This window comes from Podarcis bocagei (assembly GCF_964188305.1).
Source record: "Podarcis bocagei genome assembly, chromosome: Z".
NCBI lineage: Eukaryota > Metazoa > Chordata > Lepidosauria > Squamata > Lacertidae > Podarcis > Podarcis bocagei.
This window is the reverse complement of record NC_138140.1, coordinates 48,324,281-48,348,836: the sequence shown is the minus strand read 5'-3', so window position 1 is coordinate 48,348,836 and position 24,556 is coordinate 48,324,281. Positions and strand designations below refer to the sequence as shown.

At 44.4% G+C, this 24,556-nt stretch overlaps 1 protein-coding gene across 1 annotated transcript; it reads left to right on the top strand.

Annotated features, from left to right (window-relative positions):
* Positions 1 to 6,438: 6,438 nt before the first annotated feature.
* LOC308579149 (coagulation factor IX-like) lies at positions 6,439 to 21,729 on the top strand. Its single transcript, XM_081179929.1, has 8 exons — positions 6,439 to 6,583; positions 11,726 to 11,889; positions 12,343 to 12,370; positions 14,171 to 14,284; positions 15,787 to 15,915; positions 17,423 to 17,595; positions 19,366 to 19,480; positions 20,835 to 21,729. Exons 1-8 carry the CDS (start codon positions 6,517 to 6,519, stop codon positions 21,377 to 21,379), a joined length of 1,335 nt encoding a protein of 444 aa, XP_081036055.1. The 5' UTR covers positions 6,439 to 6,516; the 3' UTR covers positions 21,380 to 21,729.
* Positions 21,730 to 24,556: the final 2,827 nt, after the last annotated feature.

The following is a 24,556-nucleotide window of genomic DNA, read 5'->3' as shown; positions in this document are numbered from 1 at the left end:
TTACAAGTTACCTGTCAACACTTCACCGATGAAAATAGGGATGTCCTATTTTTATTTATTTATTTATTTATTTTTTATTATTATTATTATTATTATTATTATTATTATTATTATTATTATTATTATTATTATTATTTTATTATTACCCCACACATCTGACTGGGTTGCCCCAGCTACTCTGGGTAGCTTCCTACAATAGAAACATCATAAAACATCAAACATTAAAAATTTCCCTATACAGGGCTACCTTCAGATTTTTAATAATAATACCAACAACAACATTTATACCCTGCCCAGCTGGCTAGGTTTCCCCAGCCACTATTGGGGGCTTCCAGCAGAATATAAAAATATAATAAAACATCAAATATTAAAAACCTTCCAATACCAGTTGTATAGTGCCTTATGCCCTTGGCTCGGGGATCACTTAACTCCACACCCTCCAACATTTCTCCAATGAAAATAGGGACGTCCTAAGGAATAGCAGGACATTCTGGGGTGAAATCAGAAAATGGGATGGCTTCTGTAAATCTGGGGCCATCCCTGGAAAATAGGAACACCTGGAGGGTCTTCAAGTCTGGAAGTGGAACCATTGTTCAACTTCCAGCTTAAAGCAAAGCAACCAGTGATTAGAGTGGGGAATCTTTTCCAGCCATTTTTCAAAACAGTTCTGGGCACTTTTAGATAAAGACAAGGACAGTGTCCCAGCTGCTGTTTAATCATTAAAAATGTCTCTGTAGGAGGAAGTGAAAGTTGGGACTTGTCAGTGAATGCCAACTTGTTCCTTAAACTGTTTGCACAGAGTCTAGGGTTTCGTCTGCCTGTTTTTCTTTCCAGATGAGACAGTTACCAGCAGATTAAAACAAAATCTGAGAATACGTTTGCTTTCAGGAAAAGAAATAGGATAGAACATTATTAGCTCTCCAGCAGAATGCACCATTTGTGATGAATTAATAATTGTATTTACTCATCTCATTGGGAATCTTTCAGGCATCCTGGGTTTATTCAACAAGGGAAGTTGCCTTTGAACAGAAGAGTTTCAAAGCCGTGTGTGTGTGTGTGTGTGTGTGTGTGTGTGTGTGTGTGTGTGTTTCAATTTAATTTTTGTAGAGCCAGGCAAGGATTATGGGGTTTTTTCCCTGATAGTTGCTTCCTGTAAATATTGGACAGGAGATGATGAAAGCTGGATTTGTGTTGTGAGTTCATCTGCAAGCCTAATTAAAAGAAAATAAGGAAGAGAGGAGGGAATGGTCTGTACCCCTGAAGACAGACCCGCCTCTAGAGAACTTGGTTAAAAGAACTGGCCCAGCTCATTTGATTTGCTAATTGCTGAACCCAGGGCAAAAGAGAGGAACCTGGTGCCCTTCAGATGTTGTAGGATTGCCTGCAAGAAGCCCTAGCTTCAGTCCCTGACATAGGGCTGGGGGAGACTCTTGCCTGAAACTCTGGAGAGCCATTATAGTATTTATTGTCAGAGTCACCAATACTGAGCTAGATAGGCCAATAGTCCAACTTGGTATAAGGCAGCTTCCTGTGTAAAGGACTCAGCTAGATCTGCAAAGAAAAAGCGATTTACAGTGGTACCTCGGGTTACAGACACTTTAGGTTACAGACTCCGCTAACCCAGAAATAGTACCTCGGGTTCAGAACTTTGCTTCAGGATGAGAACAGAAATCGCGCGGTGGCGGCGTGGCGGCAGCGGAAGGCCCCATTAGCTAAAGTGATACCTCAGGTTAAGAACAGACCTCCAGAATGAATTGCCGTATTTTTCGCTCTATAGGATGCACTGTCCCCCCTCCAACATTAAGGGGAAATGTGTGTGCATCCTATGGAGCGAATGCAGGCTCCTTGGCTTCAGCGATAGCAACGCGAAGCCTCCGAAGCGCAGAGGGAGCGCTCCCAGTCCCACCAGGAGATGCTGGGGACTGGGCCTGATGCCTTCTGCATGCTAAGCAGTTGTTCTACCACTGAGCTATGGCCCTAGCTCACAATATTGCTGTCAGGATAACATGGAGAAGCTGGAGGCTGAAGTGTGTATGCTCTGTGGAGGAAAGGTGGGATAGAAGTATAAGAAGGAATAAAGCATGTAAACTAGCCTCTAAGTGAATAAACTACAGTATATTTTTAACTTACTCGCCAAATAATTTGTATATAAATGATAAAAGTGGTATATACATTTTGTTAAAGAAAAAAAGAGGAAATGTTCAGACTTTCAAACGGTATGTTATGCCTGAGCCTTCATTGCTGAAACTCCCAACAGCATTTTCATGCTCACAAACACCTGATGAAGGAACCATTGTGACATAACCCATTCAGGCAGAGTGAAGGGGCAACAGGCTGTCAACAGTGGCACTAGTTGGGGCCTCCCAGCTTTTAAAAAGCCACAGAAAGTCTTTTCATACTGCCTGAGGAATTAATCCCTTCTTTAACGTTCATAATTGCTGGATCGTTTTAACAGGACTGGAGCTAACATTTGCTTGGATTTGGCACCATTGCTAGGGAACTGCCTGCTGCGTCCTCCGCTTTGAAGTCACCCTGGACTTTGGGCCTCCAGCACCTTCTTCAGCATGTCCAACCCATCTAAGAGGCGTATGATACTGGTCTTCCACTGGATTAGGAAGAAGCCCTTGACAGAGAAGCCGTGCTCTACCATCTCGGCCAGACCTTCGGCCTCTGCACCGGCTTGCAACACTCCTCACATTTCACTCTACTTCACGAGGAGCAAGACACAACCCGCTCCGCTCAGGAGGTCCAGCAGGTGCAAGCTGCTGCGATTGCAGAATCTCACTGACCCCAAGTTTTTAAGATCCGTCATTGGCAGCGTTGGCCGGAAGAGAGCCCGCAGGCGTGGCAAGCAAAAGAAGACTCCAGCGGGAACAGGAAAAGGGGTGAGGGCTAGGCTAGAGGCAAGAAGGCTCCAAAGCTATTTGCGGGGTGGGATTGCTTTGGAAGATGCCTTCTCACAATCTCTACCCTTGAACCACGTAAGGACATAAGAAGTGCCTGCTGGATGAGGCCACATTGGCCTGTCTAGTCCAGCATCCTGTTCTCACAGTGGCCAACCAGAGGCCTGTGGAAACAAGAGCATTCTGTATTCCCTTCCTGCGTCTTCCAGCAACTACTATTCACAAAGGTTACTGCCGCTGACTGTGGAGGTAGAGCATAGCCATCGTGCCTAGTGGCCATTGATAGCCTTTCCTGCATAAAACCATCCAAGTTGGTGGCCGTCACAGCTTTCTGTGGGAGTGAGCTTCCAGAGGGGTAGCTGAGCATGCCTGCTGCAGGAAAAACAGGCATTAAAAGCACATTTCTCCCAAAGAATCCTGGGAATTGCAGTTTGTAAAGGGTGCTACAAATTGTAGCTATGTGGTAGAAGGGTAATCTACGGTTCCCAGAATTCTTACAGGGGAGAAGCGATAATGCTTTTAATGTATGGTGTGTATGGTGTGTACACAGCCTCAAATTAGCTCCACCAGCTCCGTAATACTAGAGCAAAGATTATAATGCATATTGTTGTTGTTGTTGTTGTACTTTTATAAATATTATAAAACCCATTCCTGCAAGCCATGTAGTCTGGAATACACTCAGTCACCCCTCCCATCATTAATTGTTTCTACTAGGTGGGGAGGGGTGTTGGATCTGCTTCCCTGCCTTGAAGAAAGGCGCAGGTCAGATGTGTGCCCAGACCCGCCCACGCTTCACAAGAGAGGTGTGTTGGTTCAAGGTGGCCACGCTGCCTGCAACTTGCACTCCTTCCTGACGTGTCTTCCCCAAACCCCTTCTTCCAGAGGCTGTGTTGAAGTTTTCCATCACGTGGAACACAAACTCGCGGAACTACCTCGAGGCTCAGACAGTGGTGGAAACCCTCCTCAAGCATGAGACGCCAGAGAGCCTCTTGCAATACGAAGGGATCAAAGCAGCTGTGGAGTCTCTCCTACCATACACGGCACTTCCAGAGGCTGGGCCGGTTACTGCAGGCCTCCATGTTCCTAGATTTCATGTGACAAAACATGAAGTTGCCTGACGCCGCCAAGTGGGACGAGGAGATAGACGCGTGATGAGCTTTATTTATTTATTTATTATTAATTTTATTGAGTACAAATTAGAAAAAAATACAAATATACAGAAAAGGAAAATACATGTAACCAATAAAAAATTAGAAAACATTTTACCTCTTCTGATATTTACAATTATTTGCACCTCTACAAAGCAATAATCACAATAAAAAAAAGAAATGAAAGGTAAAATATAAAATAAAAGAAGAAGAAGCAGATAAAGAAAAGGAAGAAATAAGATCAAGAATGAGAATTTTAAAAGTAGATAAATATTCACTATACACAGCCATTTCCAATCTATATTTATGTTCAATTATGTATTTTCATCATATCCTTATGAATGCACCTTGAACGCACAGAACACACCTTGTTTTAGAGGGGAAGAACAAGAAAAAAAAATTCTCCCCCTCTCTGTGCAGCGCCCCTTCAGCAAAGCGGCAGGAGAAATGGAAGGGCGCTGAGCAAAGAGGGGGAGATTTTTTTTTCTTGCTCTCCCCCTCTAAAACAAGGTGCGTCTTATGGTCAGGTGCGTCCTTTAGCGCAAAAAATACGGTAAGTTCTTAACCCGGGGTACTGTAAAGGCGTTGTATATGAAATATAACATTGTGCCACCAGGTGGCGATGTGGTCTAAACCACTGAGCAACTCTTGGGCTTACCGATCAGAAGGCCGGCGGTTTGAATCCCCACGATGGAGTGAGCTCCCATTGCTTTGTCCCAGCTCCTGCCAACCTAGCAGTTCAAAAGCATGCCAGTGCAAGTAGATAAAGAGGTACCGCTGTGGTGGGAAGGTAAATAGCGTTTCCATGCGCACTGGAACTTGTCACGGTCCTTCATGCGCCAGTCCTGCTGGCCACAAGACCCAGAAAGCTGTCTCTGGACAAACCCCGGCTCCCCCAGCCTGAAAGCAAGATGAGTGCTGCAACCCCATACAGTGGTACCTCTCGTTACGAACTTAATTTGTTCTGGAGGTCTGTTCTTAACCTGAAACTGTGCTAACCTGAGGTACCACTTTAGCTAATGGGGCCTCCTGCTGCCGCCAGAGCACGATTTCTGTTCTCATCCTGAAGCAAAGTTCTTAACCCGAGGTACTATTTCTGGGTTAGCGGAGTCTGTAACCTGAAGCATCTGTAACCCGAGGTACCACTGTAGTCACCTTGGACTGGACTTAACCGTCCAGGGGTCCTTTACCTTTTTTACCTATAACATTGTGCCACCAGATGGTGCTGTGGAGTCCCATTTTTCTCCACCTGTTTTCCCTGTTTAAATTTACAACATGTTTAATTGAAACATTTCTTTGATGCATCTAGATCCAGCCTAAGTATCCCTTTGATCAAAATGTTGAGAACTAGAATCTTACTTAAGGGATGGGCCATTGCTGAGTGGTAGGGCGTCTGCTTTTCATGCAGAAGGTTCCAGCTTCAATCCCTGGCATTTCTGATGCGAGAGACTGAAACTCTGGAGAGCCACTGCCACTTAGGGTGAACAGTGCTGTGCCAGATGGAGCAATGATCTAATGTGGTATAAAGTAGTTCCTATGTTGCAGCATTGGAACATGAGTAACGCAGGGCACGCACCATGGTTTGGAAATTTAATTAGCTGCCCTTTGACAATTATCAGTACAGACTAATGCAAATTAAGCCGGATCAGGATTGCTGGGCTGTGATCTATTGTAGCATGGAAGCTTTCCTTCTCATTTTGAAATGCAAATCCCAGAAATGAGGACTGAGTTGGAGGAAGTTAAATGTTTTATTAGATACTACAACAAACAACCAAAATGGAAAATTAATATGCTTGTTTCCATTATTGCAAAGGTTTCTTGAACAATTGTTTGTTGGAGAAGGTTATTGTGGATATTGGGTCTATCTGTTTGCATCCAACAAATTATTTGCTTCCCTTGTTTTCTCACATTTGCATATCTGCATATACAGAAAACAAATAATAATTATGACTCCTGAAAAAGTGGTTAAACAATCCCTCTTACCATGGAACTCTGGGAGCAGTAGTTCTCTAGGGGGACATCATGGTCTCCTAACAGCTCTCAGCAGCCTTAACAAACTGCAGTTCCCATGATTCTCTGGGCAAAACCATGGCTGTTTAAAATAGTATGATACTACTTTGATGGTCTGGTATGGTCATGGCCTTAGTTTTCTCCTCTCATAATCCGACACCCTAAACTGTAGTTTACTTAACTTGTGCATAAATCGACACCACCTGGAAATATTCATTCAGGGCCTTAAAGTAAGAAATAAACTGAGGGTTGAGCCCAAAATGAAATAACTTTTTACATAGGGGCAACCATTTCAGAAATGTCCTGAAATGTCTATCCAGCGACCTAAAATTTAAATATGACCTTGGAGTCAAGCCAAAATCAAAACAAATATGTACTTGCACTTCGGACCCCTAAACCAAGAGACTTCCCAGTCCACAATTCATTAGCAAACCAGCCGTGGTGCTTTTAAGAAGATGGCACTCGGCTTCTTCACCCTTGCTGCCTGTCTCCTAGGATGCCTCCTCTACGCTGAATGCGAAGGTGAGTTCATTTTAAAGCTATCTGGCCGCCTGTGCTTCTTCTGACTTGAAATGAGAGAGGAGCTCTGGCATCGGACAGGGGACAAAACATTTACAAGCAGCATGAAATCTTTAAAATCCTAGCTTCTAAAGAAAACTCAGCCGCCAGAGGAGTATCATGAAGGACCCAACTTTCATTAACAGCTAGAGCAGGGGTCAGCAAGCAAAGGCACAGGGGCCAGATGCACCCTACCTACCTACTTAAAATGTCCACTAGCACCTTAAGAGACCAACTAAGTTTGTTCTGGGTATAAGCTTTCGTGTGCATGCACACAAACATGCTACTGGACTATTTATTTATTTATTTATTTATTTATTTCGACTGCATCAGACCAACACAGTTACCCAACTGAATCTGATATGAGTTGGGCAGTCAGGCAGAGGAAGTTCTCGCACAATCTTAACCCCCTTCAATAGCACAGAACAGGGACTGAAGTTGTTATCCGTACACATTTCATCAGCAGTAACTCTCACTACGCTACATAGGGTTTCTTCCCAGGTCTGAAGAACAGATATTTCTAATCTAACGTGATCTTTGTCTCCATTAGAGTACGGATTTAAAATTGACCCACTTGCGGGGCAGATATGCAAGGAAGAAGGAAGCAGCTCCAGTAAACTTGACGTCATATATAAGGTGTAGACTAATAATAATGAAGAACAACGAACTCTGAGAGCCAATGTAGTCTAGCGTCAGATTAGGACCTGGGAGCCCAGGGTTCCAAATCCCAACTCTGCCAGGAAGTTCAGTTTGTGACCTGGGCCTATCACTGCCTATCAGCCTAACCCACCTCACAGGGTTGTTGTTGGGATTAAATGAGGAGGAAGAGGAAGAAGAAAACCATGTACACCACTCTGAGCTCCTTGGAGGAAAGAAGGGACCCTGAAGGTCATCTAGTCCTAGCCCTGCAGTGCAGGAATCTTTTGCCCAACGTAGAGCTCGAACCCAAGGCCTTGAGATTAAGAGTCTCATGCTCCACTGCCTGAGCTACCCCAGGAGACATTGCTATCAATCAATAAAATAATTTTGATGTTGGAGTATAAAGCCAAGTGGGTAATTATTTTTTTTAAAAAAGGAACATCTGCAGGGAGTTCTCATTAAATCAGCCTTCATAATATCAGCTTGTTGCCCCCCTGATAATTTGGACTGCAACTCCCCTCCCATGTTAACTGGGGCTGATGGGGATTGTAGTTCAAAACATCTGGGCAGCGCAGGAGGTTGAGAAAGGCTTTGATCAAATGGATATTTTGTGGGGGTTAAAAAATTGGGATCACCTTAAAATCTTGGGTTCCGTGAGGTACATAGGAACCTGTCTTATATAGAATCAGACCATAGGTCCATCTAGCAACAGCTCTCCAGGGTTTAAGACAGGGGGTTCTCTGTTCTACCTGGAATTACATTGACATCAAAATGTCAACTCGTCTTTCCCCTCTATTTTCCATTTCTGGAGTAAATCTGGTAAATTAAAACAAGATTTGAAAAACCCTTGTTGTCAGCAACCCGGAAGGAAGGTCCCTTGGAATAGAGTAAAAAATATGCACATTTGATTTAATGATTAAATGCTTCCTTTTCCATTCATTTAAGGATGTGTCTGTGGCTGCATAATGCAGCCAAACGTCCAGCCAAAGTTATGCATTTCAGAGTAGACTTGTTTTTGATGAGGAGAGTTGAGCCCCTGTTCACTGCAGTCAGCAGGACTAAAGAGCATATAACTGGCTCTACAGAGTGTGCTTCCGTTTTGGCAAATAAGCCATGGGTGGCAATCGGAAGTTTAATTATTACCTTAAGTCAGAGCATGGGGTAAAAAATGGACCCCAAAAGACATGGTCAGTCTGACTTCAGCTTCGCATCTGTCCTTGGATTACTCCAGGTCTGCGTTTTATAATCTTGGCATTTGTTGTTCATGAGATGTAGCATAATGTAAGATTTACATTTTACACGATGCATTTCAGTAGTACAAAACTCACAACTTTATTCTGCACTTGGGTTAATATGTGCAGGACGATCTTATCTTGGTGGAAGAGCAAATGCTTTACTTTAGAGGAACAGCTGCAGCCCAGAAGTAGAGCACCTGCTTTGCATGCAGAAGGCCCCATGTTCAGTCTCTGGGATCTCTGGGTAGGGCTGGAAAAAGACTTCTGCATGAACCACAGAGGGATAATAACAGCACCTGTAGACAATGTTGTGAATATATATGTGAATAGGTATCAAACTTTATTTCGATCATAGACCAGCATAAGATAAAACATATGGATAAACTGAACACGTAAGACTTAAAACAGGTAAAGGATAAAAACTTGTAATTAAGATGTGATTATATCATACATGGGACGTGGGTGGCGCTGTGGGTTAAACCACAGAGCCTAGGACTTGCCGATCAGAAGGTTGGCGGTTTGAATCCCTGCCACGGGGTGAGCTCCCGTTGCTCGGTCCCTGCTCCTGCCAACCTAGCAGTTCGAAAGCACATCAAGTGCAAGTAGATACCGTATTTTTCACTCTATAACACGCACCCGACCATAACACACACGTAGTTTTTAGAGGAGGAAAATCCGTAGGCATGCCACCCGTAGGCATTTCCTCCATAACACGCACAGACATTTCCCCTTACTTTCTAGGAGGAAAAAAGTGACTGTTATGGTGCAAAAAATACGGTAAATAGGTACCGCTCCGGTGGGAAGGTAAACAGCATTCCCGTGCGCTGCTCTGGTTCGTCAGAAGCAGCTTAGCCATGCTGGCCACATGACCCGGAAGCTGTACACCGGCTCCCTCGGCCAGTAAAGCGAGATGAGCGCCGCAACCCCAGAGTCGGTCACGACTGGACCTAATGGTCAGGGGTCCCTTTACCTTTATATCATACATACTTTAAAAGATAGAAACAAGGACAAACAGTTAAATGCAAGTATAAGGGAGAGACCCTGAAGGAGCACAGGTCTTGCATTTGGGGTCTAGTTTGTGGCACAAACAATCTTAGTTTCCCTTCAGAACGTATAATCTTTCACTGTTCTAGCTTAAATCAGCACTTTATTCAGAATCATAAGGGTTGGGGGGGGAACGTTTGTGCATAGTTAAACTGTGGACCTCATTCCCACAGGATGTAGTAGTAGTAGTAGTAGTAGTAATAAATTATTTATACCCCGCCCTCCCCAGCCAAGACCGGGCTCAGGGCAGCTAACACCAAACATAAAATACAGTTAAAAAAACAAACAAAAACCAGTTGATTAAAATACAGCTTAAAATGGAGCCTTGTTTTACTGGCGGCCCATAAATCAAGACCATAAGGGGAGGAAACATCAAATATTCACCAGGGCCAGCTATCCATGTTGGTCCTACATGGGCCAGCAAAGAGCAGAGGGAAAATTTATATACAGGATCCTGTATAAGGGGTTCCATAAAAAAAAAAAAGAAAGAGGGAGTCAGACTGAGTCCAGACCAAAGGCCTGGCGGAACAGCTCCATCTTGCAGGTCCTGTGGAAAGATGTCAAATCCTGCAGGGCCCTGGTCCCCTGCGACAGAGCTTTCCACCAGGTCCGGGCCAGTGCTGAAAAGGCCTTTGCCCTGGTTGAGGCCAATCTAACCTCCTTGAGGCCCAGGACCTCCAAAGTGTTGTTATTTATGGACCGTAAGGTCCTCCGCGGGGCATACCGGGAGAGGCAGTCCTGTAGGTACGAGGTCCTAGTGATGATGGCCGCCAACTTGGATGGCTTTAAAAGAGGGTTTTAAGAGAGGGTGGCTTTTAAAAGAGGATTGAATAAATTCATGGACACGCATGCCACCTTGCCACTGCGATTGAGGGGGCCGGGCGACGTCATGCATTCACACTGCGGGGTGCAAGGACATGTCATGCGGATGCCCCAGGGCTTGCATGCTTGGCATAAGCATAGCCCACAGCATGTGGGCACGGACACTGCTGACCCTTGAGGGGGCCTGGCATGCCTGCTCATGGAGGATAAAGCTATCAGTTGCTACAAGCCATGAAGGCTATCTTGTGCATCTACGATCAGAGGCAGTAATGCTTCTGAATTTAGCTGCTATTTTCCAAAAGAGGCATCTGGTTGGCCACTGTGAGAACAGAATGCCGGACTAGATGGACCATTGGCCTGATACAGCTGGACTCTTCTTATATACTTATAAAGCAGTAGTTCTCAAACTTTTTTTTCCCTCTGGGCCACACTGTCAGGATAAATATTTGCTCACGCCACACTAATTATTTTTTTTATTAATAAGAACTACATTGCTACATTGGAAAAGGGACGGGGGTGGCACTGTGGGTTAAACCACAGAATCTAGAACTTGCCAATCAGAAGGTCGTGGTTCGAATCCCCACAATGGGGTGAGCTCCCATTGCTCGGTCCCTGCTCCTGCCCACCTAGCAGTTTGAAAACACGTCAGAGTAGATAAATAGGTACTGCTCCAGCAGGAAGGTAAATGGCATTTCCGTGCACTGCTCTGGTTCACCAGAAGCGGCTTAGTCATGCTGGCCACATGACCTGTAAGCTGTACGCCGGCTCCCTCAGCCAATAAAGCGAGATGAGCGCCGCAACCCCAGAGTCGGTCATAACTGGACCTAATGGTCAGGGGTCCCTTTACCTTTACATTGGAAAACAAAATGAAAAAGCTCCTAGAAGTGCTTGATTAATAACATAGAACACAACTACAGTGGTACCTCGGTTTAAGAACAGTCCTGTTTAAGAACGATTCAGTTTACACACTCTACAAAACCGTAAGTAGTGTCCTGGTTTGTGTACTTTACCTCGGTCTAAGAATGGAATCTGAATGGTGGAAGGGGACCTGCTGTGGGAGGCCTCATTACGAAAAGCTCACCTTGGTTTAAGAACGGTTTTGGTTTAAGAACGGACGTCTGGAACGGATTAGGTTCGTAAACCGAAGTACCACTGTACTTTAGAATGTGATCATGGGACATCCCTGGTTCGATTCCCAGCATGGCCTGGTAGCGCTGGGAATACAGGGCTGGGAGCAGCACCAGTGATGCAATGGAGAGGGCAGGGAGGCCCCCTCCCACTCATGCAACTCCGAGGGACAGGGTGGTGGTGGACAACATTGGAAGCAGCCTTCTCAGTGGATTTCTAATTTCTTTTCATGTTTAAGTTTTCGTTGACAAGAATGAGGCAAATGCTCTATTGCACCGACATAAGAGGCACAACACTGGCTTACTGGAAGAAATTCTGCAAGGAAACCTTGAGCGCGAATGTATTGAGGAAGTATGTGATTATGAGGAAGCAAGAGAAGTCTTTGAAGACGACTTGCAAACGGTAATTGTGAGATCTCAAATGCTGGTCACTGAGTGCTTTGGCGAATGAGCAGGTGGGTGGGAATGTTAATAATGTTCTTTACTAAACGCAACTAGGACCACATCCACAGCAGGCACTTGAAGCACCAGGACAGCCCCTCAACAGTGATGGCTTTCCCCCAAAGCATTCTGGGAACTGTGGTTTGGGAAGGGCGCTGAGAGTTGTTAGGAGGCTCCTGTTCCCCTCCCAGAGCTCCAGTTCCCAGAATTCCCTGGAAGAGGGACTGATTGTTAAACTACTCTGGGACATATTTCAGAACAGATGGGCAGTGCTGACCTATGGTGTGAACCTGCCAAAATGCTTGTGAAATGCCTGGATGTCAATACTAAAGTAATACGAATGTTCTATAAACCTGTTTGCTGTTTCTCTGCCTGCATTTACCATTGAGGTTAATGTTAATAATTTTTCTTCTAGATCAGATTTTGGAATACATATGCTTATGGTAAGCAGTATCTTTTTGTCTGACTTTGGTTACCTTCGCCAACCCGGCTACCTTCACCCACCAATTGCCTTCACTAGCCAGATGGTTTGGACACCAACTTCCATCAGTCGCAGCTGGCATGGTGTGGGGCCAATGAGTTTTTTGGTCCACAGTTTCTGAAGCGAATCAGGCCATCACAGGCTGCCACAATATTCTGTGTTCATCAAATAGCAGCCCACAGACCACTGAACTGTTCTATCTATTACATGGAAGAAGCTTGGGTCTTTAATATTACACTGAATATGCCTAGCATCACACTGGATTTCAACAATGATAGCTACACTCCCATGGATTTGCTTTGAACTATTTTTGACAATAGGTGGAGACAGCAAAGACTGACGCATACGCAACCACTCATCCCTTGAACAGTGGCGGAAGGAAGGGGTGCAGTGGGTATAGGCCACCCTGGGTGTCATCACTGAGAGGGATGACAAAAATATGAGTTTTTAAAAATTGGCCTCATGAAACTTTTAGTTCAGTCAAGAAACATAATGAAATGCAGCTGGCACTGGGTGCCACACCACGGGAGCCGGCATTTACCAGGGGACCTGCAGCATGCCTGAGCCATACAATACAGTATGATACGATATGATAATCTTTATTGTCATTGTCCCATACAGAACAATGAAATGGGGGGGGGGGGAATCTACATAAGACATTCAAAACCAACAAGCCTGCTATCCCAGCTATCCCAACCTAGTTAGCTCCCAAAAAACTCTGATGCCCCATTTTTAAAATACAATACACTCCCATAGAGACGCCTTACACTGCATTTAAAACTAAAATCACATTTGGATAGAAACTGTTTCTCAGGCGGCTACTCCTAGTCTTTATAACCCTATACCTTCTTCCAGAAGGCAGAAGCTGAAAGAGATCATTTCCAGGGAGTGCACTATCTCTGCAGCTTTCTTATAGCACCTGGAAGCATAGATTTGATCCAAGGTGGGAAGAGTGCACTCTCCTGGGAGTGATGTGGTGGCTTGGGTGCCTGCAGGCTCTGTGCTGTCTGAAACGTCAGTGTGGGGCTTGCATCTGCCCACTGCCTCTCCCTCAGCTGATGGGCGGCGACGGAGAGGTTCCACACAACTCACCCCGCCCCCATGGGCACCTAAGCAGCTAGCTACGCCACTGCCCTTGAAACTATAAGGGTTCAAAGACTCTGATTCTGCTAGATTCCTCCCTTGATGTCCCTATTCCCCAGATTTGTTTACCAGAGCAGAGGTTCCTTTGATTAATGGCAAGTTTAAGCCTATCACTAAACCATAATTTAGCATGAGTGAAGCAGCTTGAACCTAGAGCTCTTATGCTCTCCTCTCTTCTCCTTCGGAGCAACTTCCAGGAGGGGACTGGAAGAATCTGCTTGCTGGTTTAAACTAACCAGAGTTTCTCATTGCATCCAAACAAGAAATGACAATTAGTTTAAATTCTGCTTTGCTGAAACAATCCAGATACTAAACCACAATTTGATCTCTGACTTGTTTTTAATAATAAGGCATAATTTAAGCCAACCACAGCTGTCTCTTTTTTTGGATGTGACATTAAACCATAGCTAGCATTAAGCAAGGGAGTGCATACTTCCAACGTCCTCCTTGCAGTGGGGCTGGAGGAGAAGGCGGTGGGGCATGCTGCTCCTGACTCACTGCCCTGCGTTTTCTTTTATCTTTTGCTTCTGCAGTAAAATGCATTGATAGCCATTTGTAGATCACAATATGACTCATGGATACCCTTAGTTACAGTTACAATTGAATCTTTATTTCCAAGGTGGCGAGGGATGCAAGTCAAGGCCATGCATGAATGGTGGAACATGTCAATGCAAACCCAGTGACTACCAATGTCTGTGCCTAGATGGATATGAAGGAAGGAACTGTGAGATTGGTATGTTGATGGGGAATGGGTGCTCAGTTGCCTAGAACCACAAATAAACCACTGAGCCTCTTGGGCTTGCTGATCGGAAGGTTGGCACTTGGAATCTGCACAATAGAGTGAGCTCCCGTTGCTCAGTCCCAGCTCCTGCCAACTTAGCTGTTCAAAAGCATGCCAGTGCAAGTAGATAAATAGGTACCGCTTTATAGCGGGAAGGTAAACGGTGTTTCCATGCACTCTGGTTTCCGTCACAGTGTTCCGTTGTGGCAGAAGCTGGCCACATGACCCAGAAAACTAACTGTGGACAAACGCCGGCTCCCTCAGCCTGAAAGCGAGATGAGCACTGCAACCCCATAGTCACCTTTGACTGGACTTAACTGTCCAGGGGTCCTTTACCTTTACCTTTGATAATCATAATAATAGCAACCTAAACAAGTCAAGGTGTTCTTTTTTAAGTAGGGCTGTAGCAACACACTAGAAAGTGAACAGCAATGCTAAAAGGTGGACCTCTCCTGGGTGGCTGTTTCATATTTGAAGTGCCACAAGGAGGAATTGTTCTGCATGCTCCAAAGCCAAGTATTTAGGAACACTGAAAACAACAGGTGCTTCGGTTTCAAGAGAATGGTGTGCAAGTTCTTCTACGCTCAATGGAACTTAAAACAACAACATACAGTAAGCCATTCCAAAAGAAGTTATAGGAGCATTCCAAATCATTTGCCCACAGAAAAGAGTAGATCCATCTGAAAGGCAATACATGGCTATCTGCACTGATCATTTTGCAATGCATCCCTAATTATTATTATTGTATAATTATAAGATTATGGTATAGTCTTAGAGTATGGTATAATCTTAGAAGGGGGTGTGGCTCTGAGGGGGCAGGGTGTGACTATCACACAGGGACCCTACACTTCTGAATTTGCCGCTATACTACAGGCTGTAGATCTGTGCCAATGATGTCATCAGCATAAGACTATTTTTTAGATCTCAATGATATGATGATGCAATAAAGTTGAGGAGGAGTGGGGTGTTCGTTTGCAGTAAGGGTCTGATCCAGTACCTATGACACCTGTAAGCTGTGGTTTTAGACCTTACTGATTGCAGGACTCAATCTGAATTCCCACAATCTTGGGTTATCAAAGTCTCTTAAAGTATTGTCCATGAATAAAGTGTTTGCTCTTCTGATGTTGTTGGACTTCAACTCCCATCAGCCACGCTGGCTGGAGGTGATGAGTTCCACAGTGCCTTGAGGGCACCACACTGACTAGCCCTACCTTACAGGGTTGTTATGAGGTTAAAATTGAGGAGGAGGAACCATGCATGTTGCCTTGAGGCAGCACAATGAAATGCAAGTTTTAAATGAAGATCATGAGATTACCATGCCAGTGTGGACCAGATCAAAAATGTGGTTGATTAGGGGGCATCCTTGTTGTACCTGTTTCATGCCACAAGTATGTTCTTGTATTTTGGCAAGTTTCATGTAAAATTTAATTTAATTTCAACCCCCCCCCCATCAGACCTTACATGTTCAGCGAAGAATGGAGGTTGCAAGCAGATATGTGAGAATGGCCCTAAAGGGAAGGCAGTCTGTTCCTGTGCTCTTGGGTACAGACTGATGGAAGACCAGAAGAGTTGTGAACCAACAGGTAAAAGATTTGAGCACTGTTTAGTAATGTTTGACCTATGAATCTTCTACCCTTTTAGCAGAATAAAACTCCAAATCTGGTGGGAACAGGTTCCATTGAAATAAAAGGTTGTTCCCTTCCAGGTGAGGGATTTGTTTGCAGACTATCCAAATCTGGGTGGAAAGGGTACTAGCCAATAGCTACCTGCAGTTGTCATACCAGAAGGTTCGCTAGTCAGTTGCATCTGGGATGGGATGGGGAGGAGGCTTTAGTTTTTCCTGCCTCTTCATGAAGTGCTAAAGAAGCCTTAAAAAAACATGTGAGAAGTCAGGGGGGATGTTTCTTAGATCTCAGGCTCATGTACCATTTTGCTATTAATTATATTTTTGTCTTGGTATGTGAAATATACTCGGGGTCGAGAGTGGATTTCATGCTCTTTATTCAGCTCATAATGGTGAGGAGGAAAAATGGAAGTTCCCCCACAATATCAGCTTTATATACATTATTTACACAATGGGCTGCACGTGATTGGCTAATTCCAGGATTCTTCTGTAGGCCAATCAGGTTGTGGATTCACTTCTACCTGGAGCTGGATTGGGTAGCTCCTGCGGACCAATCATACTGCTGCATTCTGAATCCTATTGTTCTAGGACCAATCAGACTGCTGCATTTTGGATCCTATTCAACTCAATACATAACAGTGTGTTTATCATTAAACTTTAGTGTGAATTGCTAGTGGGTTGCTCAGTCTTGGTGGTATGCAGTATACTGTAATGTGAGACAGCCTGTGGTAATGTTGAGTCTGTGCTTATTTTAAATCTTGCTGATACATTCCAACTGCAATGTGCTGCAATGGATTTCCTTACTACTGGATTCTTTTCTGGCATTGTTGTGAGCTGCTTTGGTTCATAGCTGCATGGTAGAACACCTGCCTTGCATTCAGTAGGTGCCAGCTTCAATCTCTGGTATATCTTACTATGTCTCAGTCAGTGGAGGCAATCCTGAACCCAATGGACAAATGGAGAAAGCAGTGGCGTAGCGTGGGGGTGCAGGGGGGGCCGGCCGCACCGGGCGCAACATCTGGGGGTTAGGGGGTGCAAATCCACTGGTTAGGGGGCGCAAATCCACGGGTTAGGGGGCGCAAATTACTTGCCTTGCCCCGGGTGCTGACAACCCACGCTACGCCACTGGGAGAAAGGCTCTAGCTCGGTGGCAAATCACTTGTGATGCATGCAAAAGTCTGATGTTCATTCCCCATCGTGTCCCAGGAGTGCTGGAAATGCCTCCTGTCTTATTTCCTGGAGTGCTGTTGCCAGTCAATATGGACCTGATCCAATGGTCCAATTTGACATAAAGCACCTTCTTACGTTTATGGCTTACCCTTGAAAAGCAGACACACGAATGAGCCGATGATGCTTGCAGCAGCAGCCTCACATCAAGGAAAGGCTAATACTCAAATTCTGGCAGGTGCGCTTGTGCACCGGAGCCTACTTTCCGGCGCATTAGTGATTTTGTAGTTTCTCCACAGTGCCCTTTCCATGCGGGAGGATTGGAGCTCCAGAGGCAGCAAAGAACAGAAGCAGCAATGCTACCAATGACCCCAGAGATGTGTCTGTCAATAAAGCCCAAACTGCTCTCGTGGGACCAACGCCTCCCAGTCCAATCAGCACAAACAGCAAGAAGGGGGAAGTCCCATGGCAGGTAATTCAACAAGAGTTCGCTGTTTTGCAAATGTGGTAGCTATAGAAGGCCCCCATCAGGCAATCTACAGGAGAACCATTCCCTCTAGTTAAAGGAGTGGGAAACATTTTTCAGTCTCAGGGCCACACTCCCTTCTGGGCAATCGTCTGGGAACCACATGACAATGGTAAAAGGAGTTTGGATTACTGCAATGCATTATACATGGGGCTGCCCCTGAAGACAGTTCGGAAACTTCAGCTGGTGCAGAATTCAATTGCTCACCAGAACAAGACAGTTTGAGCATATAATGTCAATCCTGACCCAACCGCACTGGTTGCCAGTTAGTTTCCAGGCCAAATTCAAAGTACTGGTGCTCACTTATAAAGCCTTGAACGAATCAGGACACCTATACCACAACCAGCCCAGACCCCGAGATCATTCTGTGAAGCCCTTCTTCATGTGCCTCTTCCCTGAGAGGTCTGGAGGGTTGGCAACATGAGAACAGGCCTTTTCTGCAGTGGCTCCCCGTCTGTGGAATGCTTTCCCCAAGGAGTTTCAGCTAGCGCCTTCATTATACACATTTAGGTGCCTGGCAAAAAAAAACCCTGGCCTTTGGCCATTAAATACTCTATGGCATGTTAAAGTTGTGAGGTGAGGGAGACTGTTACTATGATTATTATTTTATTATTATGCTATCTATTACTATGCTTTTTATTTTTGCTTTAATTATGCTCCATGAAATGTGCTCTTAATGTTGTACCTTTTGATAAAGGGTGCTATAGAAATTGAAATCCAAGTTAGTGCCTATGTAAGACCAGTTGAATTTTTCAACTTTCAAATTCCAAAAATGATGGGTGCTAAAAAGTTGTAACATGACTTTGGAATTCAAAGGTTATTTTGGTTAAATTAATATAATTTAGTTTTGCCTGGCAAGTAAAATGTGTGTAAAATTGCATAGAAATCATTAAAATGATTGCCAAATACTTGCAGTAAATTGTTGCTGTTGTTTAGCATTACCTGACATTTTCAGAAGGTCAGATTAAAATTCTTTGGTTTTCTGAAAGCAGTTTATGTGCTTCTTCCTCAAATGTAGACTTGCCCAGTCACAAAAATAACAGCAGAATTGAATTCCTCACACCCAAAAAATGTATTTTTCAGACACCTCACTGAAGAAATTGGCAAAAACTAAGTTTCCCTACCTAAAATGACATACCCTACCATCACAGTCTCTTGCGGGAGAGAATTCTACATTTTAACTAAATTGCTTCACTTTACTGCAAGGCAAATCTGCATAGGATTGTATCCTGAAACATTCACTCAAGCCTCCCTGATTCTTCATTTCTATGCAATTAGGCATAAGTAAATACACTTTACCTGCTACTGTATTTCTCTCTGTTGTTGTTTTATATAGATAGATAGATAGATAGATAGATAGATAGATAGATAGATAGATAGATAGATAGATAGATAGATAGATAGATAGATATAGATGATAGATAGATAGATAGATAGATAGATAGATAGATAGATAGATAGATAGATAGATGATAGATAGATAGATAGATAGATAGATAGATAGATAGATAGATAGATAGATAGATAGATAGATATAAAGTCTTTTGTTTGGGTTCTCTTCCATTTCTTCTTTGCAAATTTCAGCGTGCTGCTGCTGCACCATCCAGCCTTTGCTGCCCTCTAGAGGCAGCTGCCATTAACACTACCATTGGGCTGTAACTGCATATGTACTTTAAGGGGTCGATCCTGATCTTATACAGTTTTCTTCACTCGCAGGTTTATATGCTCAGCTACGAAAGAAAAGAACTGTGTGGAGGCACAATCATCAATGAGCAGTGGATTGCCACCGCAGCACACTGCATCGAGTATGGGCTACACACTGTTGTGGCAGGTAAGTGATAAAACAACTTTGAGGTGTGGCTGGAATTTGGCTGCATTTTTGCCTAGAGTCTCAGGAGGGCTGGTAAAATGAGAAAGCTGAATACAGGTTTATTAGGGGCCTTATTCTGTTCCTAGACTTTGGGGTGGGGTGAGGTGGAGAGAATGCCATTAAGCATGTATAAAGTACATTCCCTTTCCATGGGATCATTATTTATGCCCATCTATTTATTTTCCTTTAACAATGTTAATGTGCCATTTGATTGTAAGACAACCTCTAAGCAGCCCATAAAAATCCAAACAAAGCATCTAAATTGTTGATAAGAAACAGATAACTTAAAATATTCAAAAGACAATTAAACTTGAACCAATAGCTTCAAGTTACAAGAAATGTGATTCTGACTAAACATACAGGGGGGAAACCTCTGACAGTAAGAGAAGCCCAACAGTGGAAGAGTCTCCTTCAGAAAGTGGTGGACTTTCCTTCCTTGGAGGCTTTTAAGCAGAGGTTGGGTGGCCATCTGTAATGGATGCTTTAGCTGAGATTACAGGGGCTGGACTGGATGACCCTCAGGGTCCCTTCCAACTCTCCTATTCTATGATCATAATCAACAGTAGCTGAAAAGAAATAAGTATCTTAGATTATAAATATATTACATCCAGTTCATTAGCCTGAGGCTGATTTACTGAAGAACAGAATTAATAAATCCATACTCTCCAGTTGCTTGAAAACAAAGAATTCCCACAACCAAGATGGATGCCCACAGATTAGCATATACACAGACCTCTAATAGTACAGTGGTGCCCCGCAAGATGAATGCCTCGCAAGACGAAAACCTCGCTAGACGAAAGGGTTTTTCGGTTTTGCGTTGCTTCGCTAGACGAATTTCCCTATGGGCTTGCTTCTCAAGACGAAAACGTCTTGCACTTTTTTTTAAAAGCCGCTTGAAGAAGCGCAGTTGCGACGGACCGTGCTTCGCAAGACGAAAAACATCGCAAGACGAAAAGACTCGCGGAACGAATTCTTTTCGTCTTGCAAGGCACCACTGTATCTCTTTCATGTGACTGAGCCAGCAGATATACAGTCCTGTGATACAGCCACTCTAATGATTAACCTGTTAGGCTGCTCTTCAACAGAAATATACATGCAATGCTTCACAGTTCAACACAGACACGTTGTAGAGGTTTTTTTTCCATTTCAGTGCATATTGTATACTTAACACTGGTGCCTTGAGTTCAGTGCTGGACTCGTTGCTTTAATCTGACACAGCCTGGAGCATGCTGTGTTGACAACTAAGTGTATGTCCAGAATGCCAAATTTCCCGTTTAAAGAACCTATGTGTATCCAATGGCTCTTTTTTCATCAGGTGAGCACAATACGGACGCTTTCGACCACACTGAACAACAACGTCGGGTGGTGAAGGCAATTCGCTACCCCACATACAACACTACCCACAGGTACCACAATGACATTGCACTTCTCGAGCTAGATTCACCGCTGGAGCTGAACTATTACGTCACCCCGATTTGCATCGCAGGCGAGAAGTTCACAAACAGCCTTCTGCAGCATGGATCAGGCATGGTGAGCGGTTGGTGGAGGCCAAAGGACCAACGAAAAAGAGCCAGTGTTCTCCAGGTTCTGAAGGTGCACCGTGTTGACCAGAGCACTTGTCAGAGGGATGGCGAGTCTACCCTCTTGCCAAACATGTTCTGTGCTGGTGTCTCTGCCACAGCTAAGAGAACGCACCAGGGAGGCAGTGGCGGCCCTTATGCCACAGACGTGGAAGGCACCTGGTTCCTAACAGCCATAGCCAGCTGCTGGGAAGAATGTGCATTGAAGGGCGATTACGATGTCTACACTGAAGTTGCAGACTACATTCAGTGGATAAGAAACACAACAAAGCTTGCATAATTAAGCCAGGGGCTAGATGTCTTCAGTTCCTTAAAACAATCATCTCATGGTAGTGTAAGGTGGGTAGGGGCAGGTATAATCATCCTAAGGTATTGTTCTGAATTTGTTTTCTAGATTTAAAAACAAAGAAGCATAGGAATTGTTGTCCAGAAGAGTAAGAAAAGATAAAAGGCAGTAGAAGGCCAATATTTAGTATCACAAGCCACACCATTGTAAAACAAAGCTCTGTAAAGTACTTTGGAAACTTAGCATTTTAATGCACTTACCATGCTATCAGCACTTTGTGCATTTATTATGTGTATCAGAATGAAGTGCCATAAAACCACAAATAAATTACAGCATTAAAAACAGCACTATTTTGAATTCAAAACGTCACAAAACTCGCCACATGGGACAAAAAGTTCAGTGTGTATGTGTGTGAGACACTCTTTCAACAGATAGATTTAACACATATTTACAAATATGCTAACAGTATAGTTTCTATTTCAAAGTGAGAGGAATTTTTTTGGGGGGGGGTGTAGTTTGGAGTACCCTGGTGTTATGAGCTGATGGGCAGGAGAGTCGGCTGAATGCCAAGACCCTTCTAATTCCCGGATCCGGCAAGTGTTTAAATCTAGAAGTTGGAAGCTGGAAGCAGAAGAAGAAGAAGAAGAAGAAGAGTTTGGGTTTGATATCCCGCCTTTCACTCCCTTTAAGGAGTCTCAAAGCGGCTAACATTCTCCTTTCCCTTCCTCCCCCACAACAAACACTCTGTGAGGTGAGTGGGGCTGAGAGACTTCAGAGAAGTGTGACTAGCCCAAGGTCACCCAGCAGCTGCATGTGGAGGAGCGGAGACGCGAACCCGGTTCCCCAGATTAGGAGACTACCGCTCTTAACCACTGCACCACACTGGCTCTCAGGAGGCCAGGAAGCCAGAGAGACAGAGCCATGTCTGATTTCTGTTAGAATCCGAGGCTGTGGATTCTACCCAACAACCTCCCCCCACTGCCCCATCATAGCCTCAGGTTGTACATAAAGGTAAAGGGACCCCTGACCATTAGGTCCAGTTATGACCGACTCTGGGGTTGCGTCACTCATAAGCCCATGAGGCTCAGTGGTTTTGACCACAGTGCCACCCGTGTCCCAGGGTGTACATATGTATGTGTAAATAAACCATATAGGGAAACCACAGTCCCTACTGTACCTCATTCCACAGGAAACATGAAACCTGGGTAAGTGCTTGAAACCCATGGAAATTTGCAACTGTTCAGTTTTGGGGTGTGGGATTTGTATGTCCTGGAGGGGGACCTGTGACCAAGATGTGCCAGAGCTGAAGGAGGAACAGCAACACTTCTTGAGCAGTTCAGCTCCAGCAACAGATGAAGCAGTGAAGCCAGCAAGACATGGGGCGGTTTGAGCACATGATCCAGCAACAATTTGCTGAGGTGAAGCAGCTGCAAGCAGAGTGTGTGAACGGCCTCCTTGGAGAGAAGCGTGTGACTCCATGCAAGTTGAGGGCCCTGCTGAATGAGATGCTACTGGGGGGGGGGGTTGAGAATGACCCAGGACCCAGCTGCAAGGCACCCAGATGGAAGGGGTGGCCAGAGAGATCCATAGTGTGGGTGGGCAGCTGAGATAGCTGAAAACAAGGGGGGAAGCCGCATTGGGGAAATGTGAGGTGGCTAGAGCTGAGAGGCTGCTTCTTATTGATTTCTCCACTCCCTGCGAGCCTGTTGTGGAAGAGGGGTGTGTGGGAGAAATTGTAGGTGTGTGTGAACATGCAAGAGGAAGAGCCAGTGCCTGAGGAATCGGCAGTGGAGGAAAACATGCAGGAATATTCAGAGACCTGTGTGCAGGCACCAGGGGAGCAGCTGGTATCTGCTGAATTGGGTGAGATGAAACCCTCCAATGGGAATGTAAAGCTTTTAAAAGTCTTAAGATTGCAATCCTAGACCTGTCTACTCAGAAGTAAACCCAATGGAGCTTTCTCCCAGGTAAGCAGATATAGGATTGCATTCTAAGACAGTACATTCAGGTTTGCAGAACCAGGCAGCTTCATCAGTAAAAGTGCATACAGATCTAGCAAGATGAGATTAAAAGGCTAAAATACTGTTGCACCCCACTCTCTGAGCAGTGTGAGATTCCAGGGGTTCCAGGCGCTTACCCAGGGTTTGTGCTTCCTTCAGAATGAAGTACAGCAGAGACTGTGGCCATTACAATATATGATTTATTTACACACGTATACAGTCTGGGCCTATGATGGGAGGGTTCACGGCAATAACACTCCAAGATGGTCTTGCTTCTCCCATAACCGCAACCTTGGAGTCAAACAGAAATCAGGCATGGCTCTAAGCCTCTCCCTTCCCAGCCTGCTAATTCCAGCTACTTCCAGCCTTTGTCTTTCTAACTACCACTGAGTTAAGGAAGGAGAGTCCACCCATTTGTTTTCTGGCCCTGAACCACTTCCTTTGTTTCCTTAGTAGCCCATTCTTAGGCCATTACCTTACCAGGAAGCTAGCCTGGCTAATCTAGGAACTAAAATCTTTCTTTAGATTTTTAACAATTGCTGTACCCAGGAATTAGAAGGGTCCTGGCATACAGACTGCTCTTTCCCCACCCAACTCATAACACTATGTTGTGTGTGTTCTGGTTGCCTAGACAAAGTATTTAGGTCTGAAATTTATTTATTTTAAGTGAACCCTACCTCTTTTTAAAGTGTGTGTGTGTGTGTGTGAGAGAGAGAGAGAGAGAGAGAGAGAGAGAGAGAGAGCCAAATTATTGTTATTATTATTATTATTATTATTATTTTGGTGGAATTTAATATAGACATGGCTATCTTTTAAAACTGCTGGAAGCCAAATATTTGGCGCCTGATAGCATACCATCATTCAAGCTATAATGGATTCAAGGTATCATTTTCTTGTTGAGTGGTATAATAATACTGTTGAACTAATACATTAGAGGAGCTTCAGAAGGCATTAGCAATTTAGCATTTGTAGATGCATAATGTACCCTGCAATCAGATGGCAGCTTCGCTTTAGCTCAGTAAGTGTCTGCTACAACATCACTACCCAAAATAAACATGCATGCTCTTTTGCAAGCTTTGCAGTAAAACTGTGGTTCAACAGCCAAGACTGATCGCTTAAAAGAGTTCCAGCTCTCCTACAGGAACAAAACTCCAGACTTCGGGGACCATTT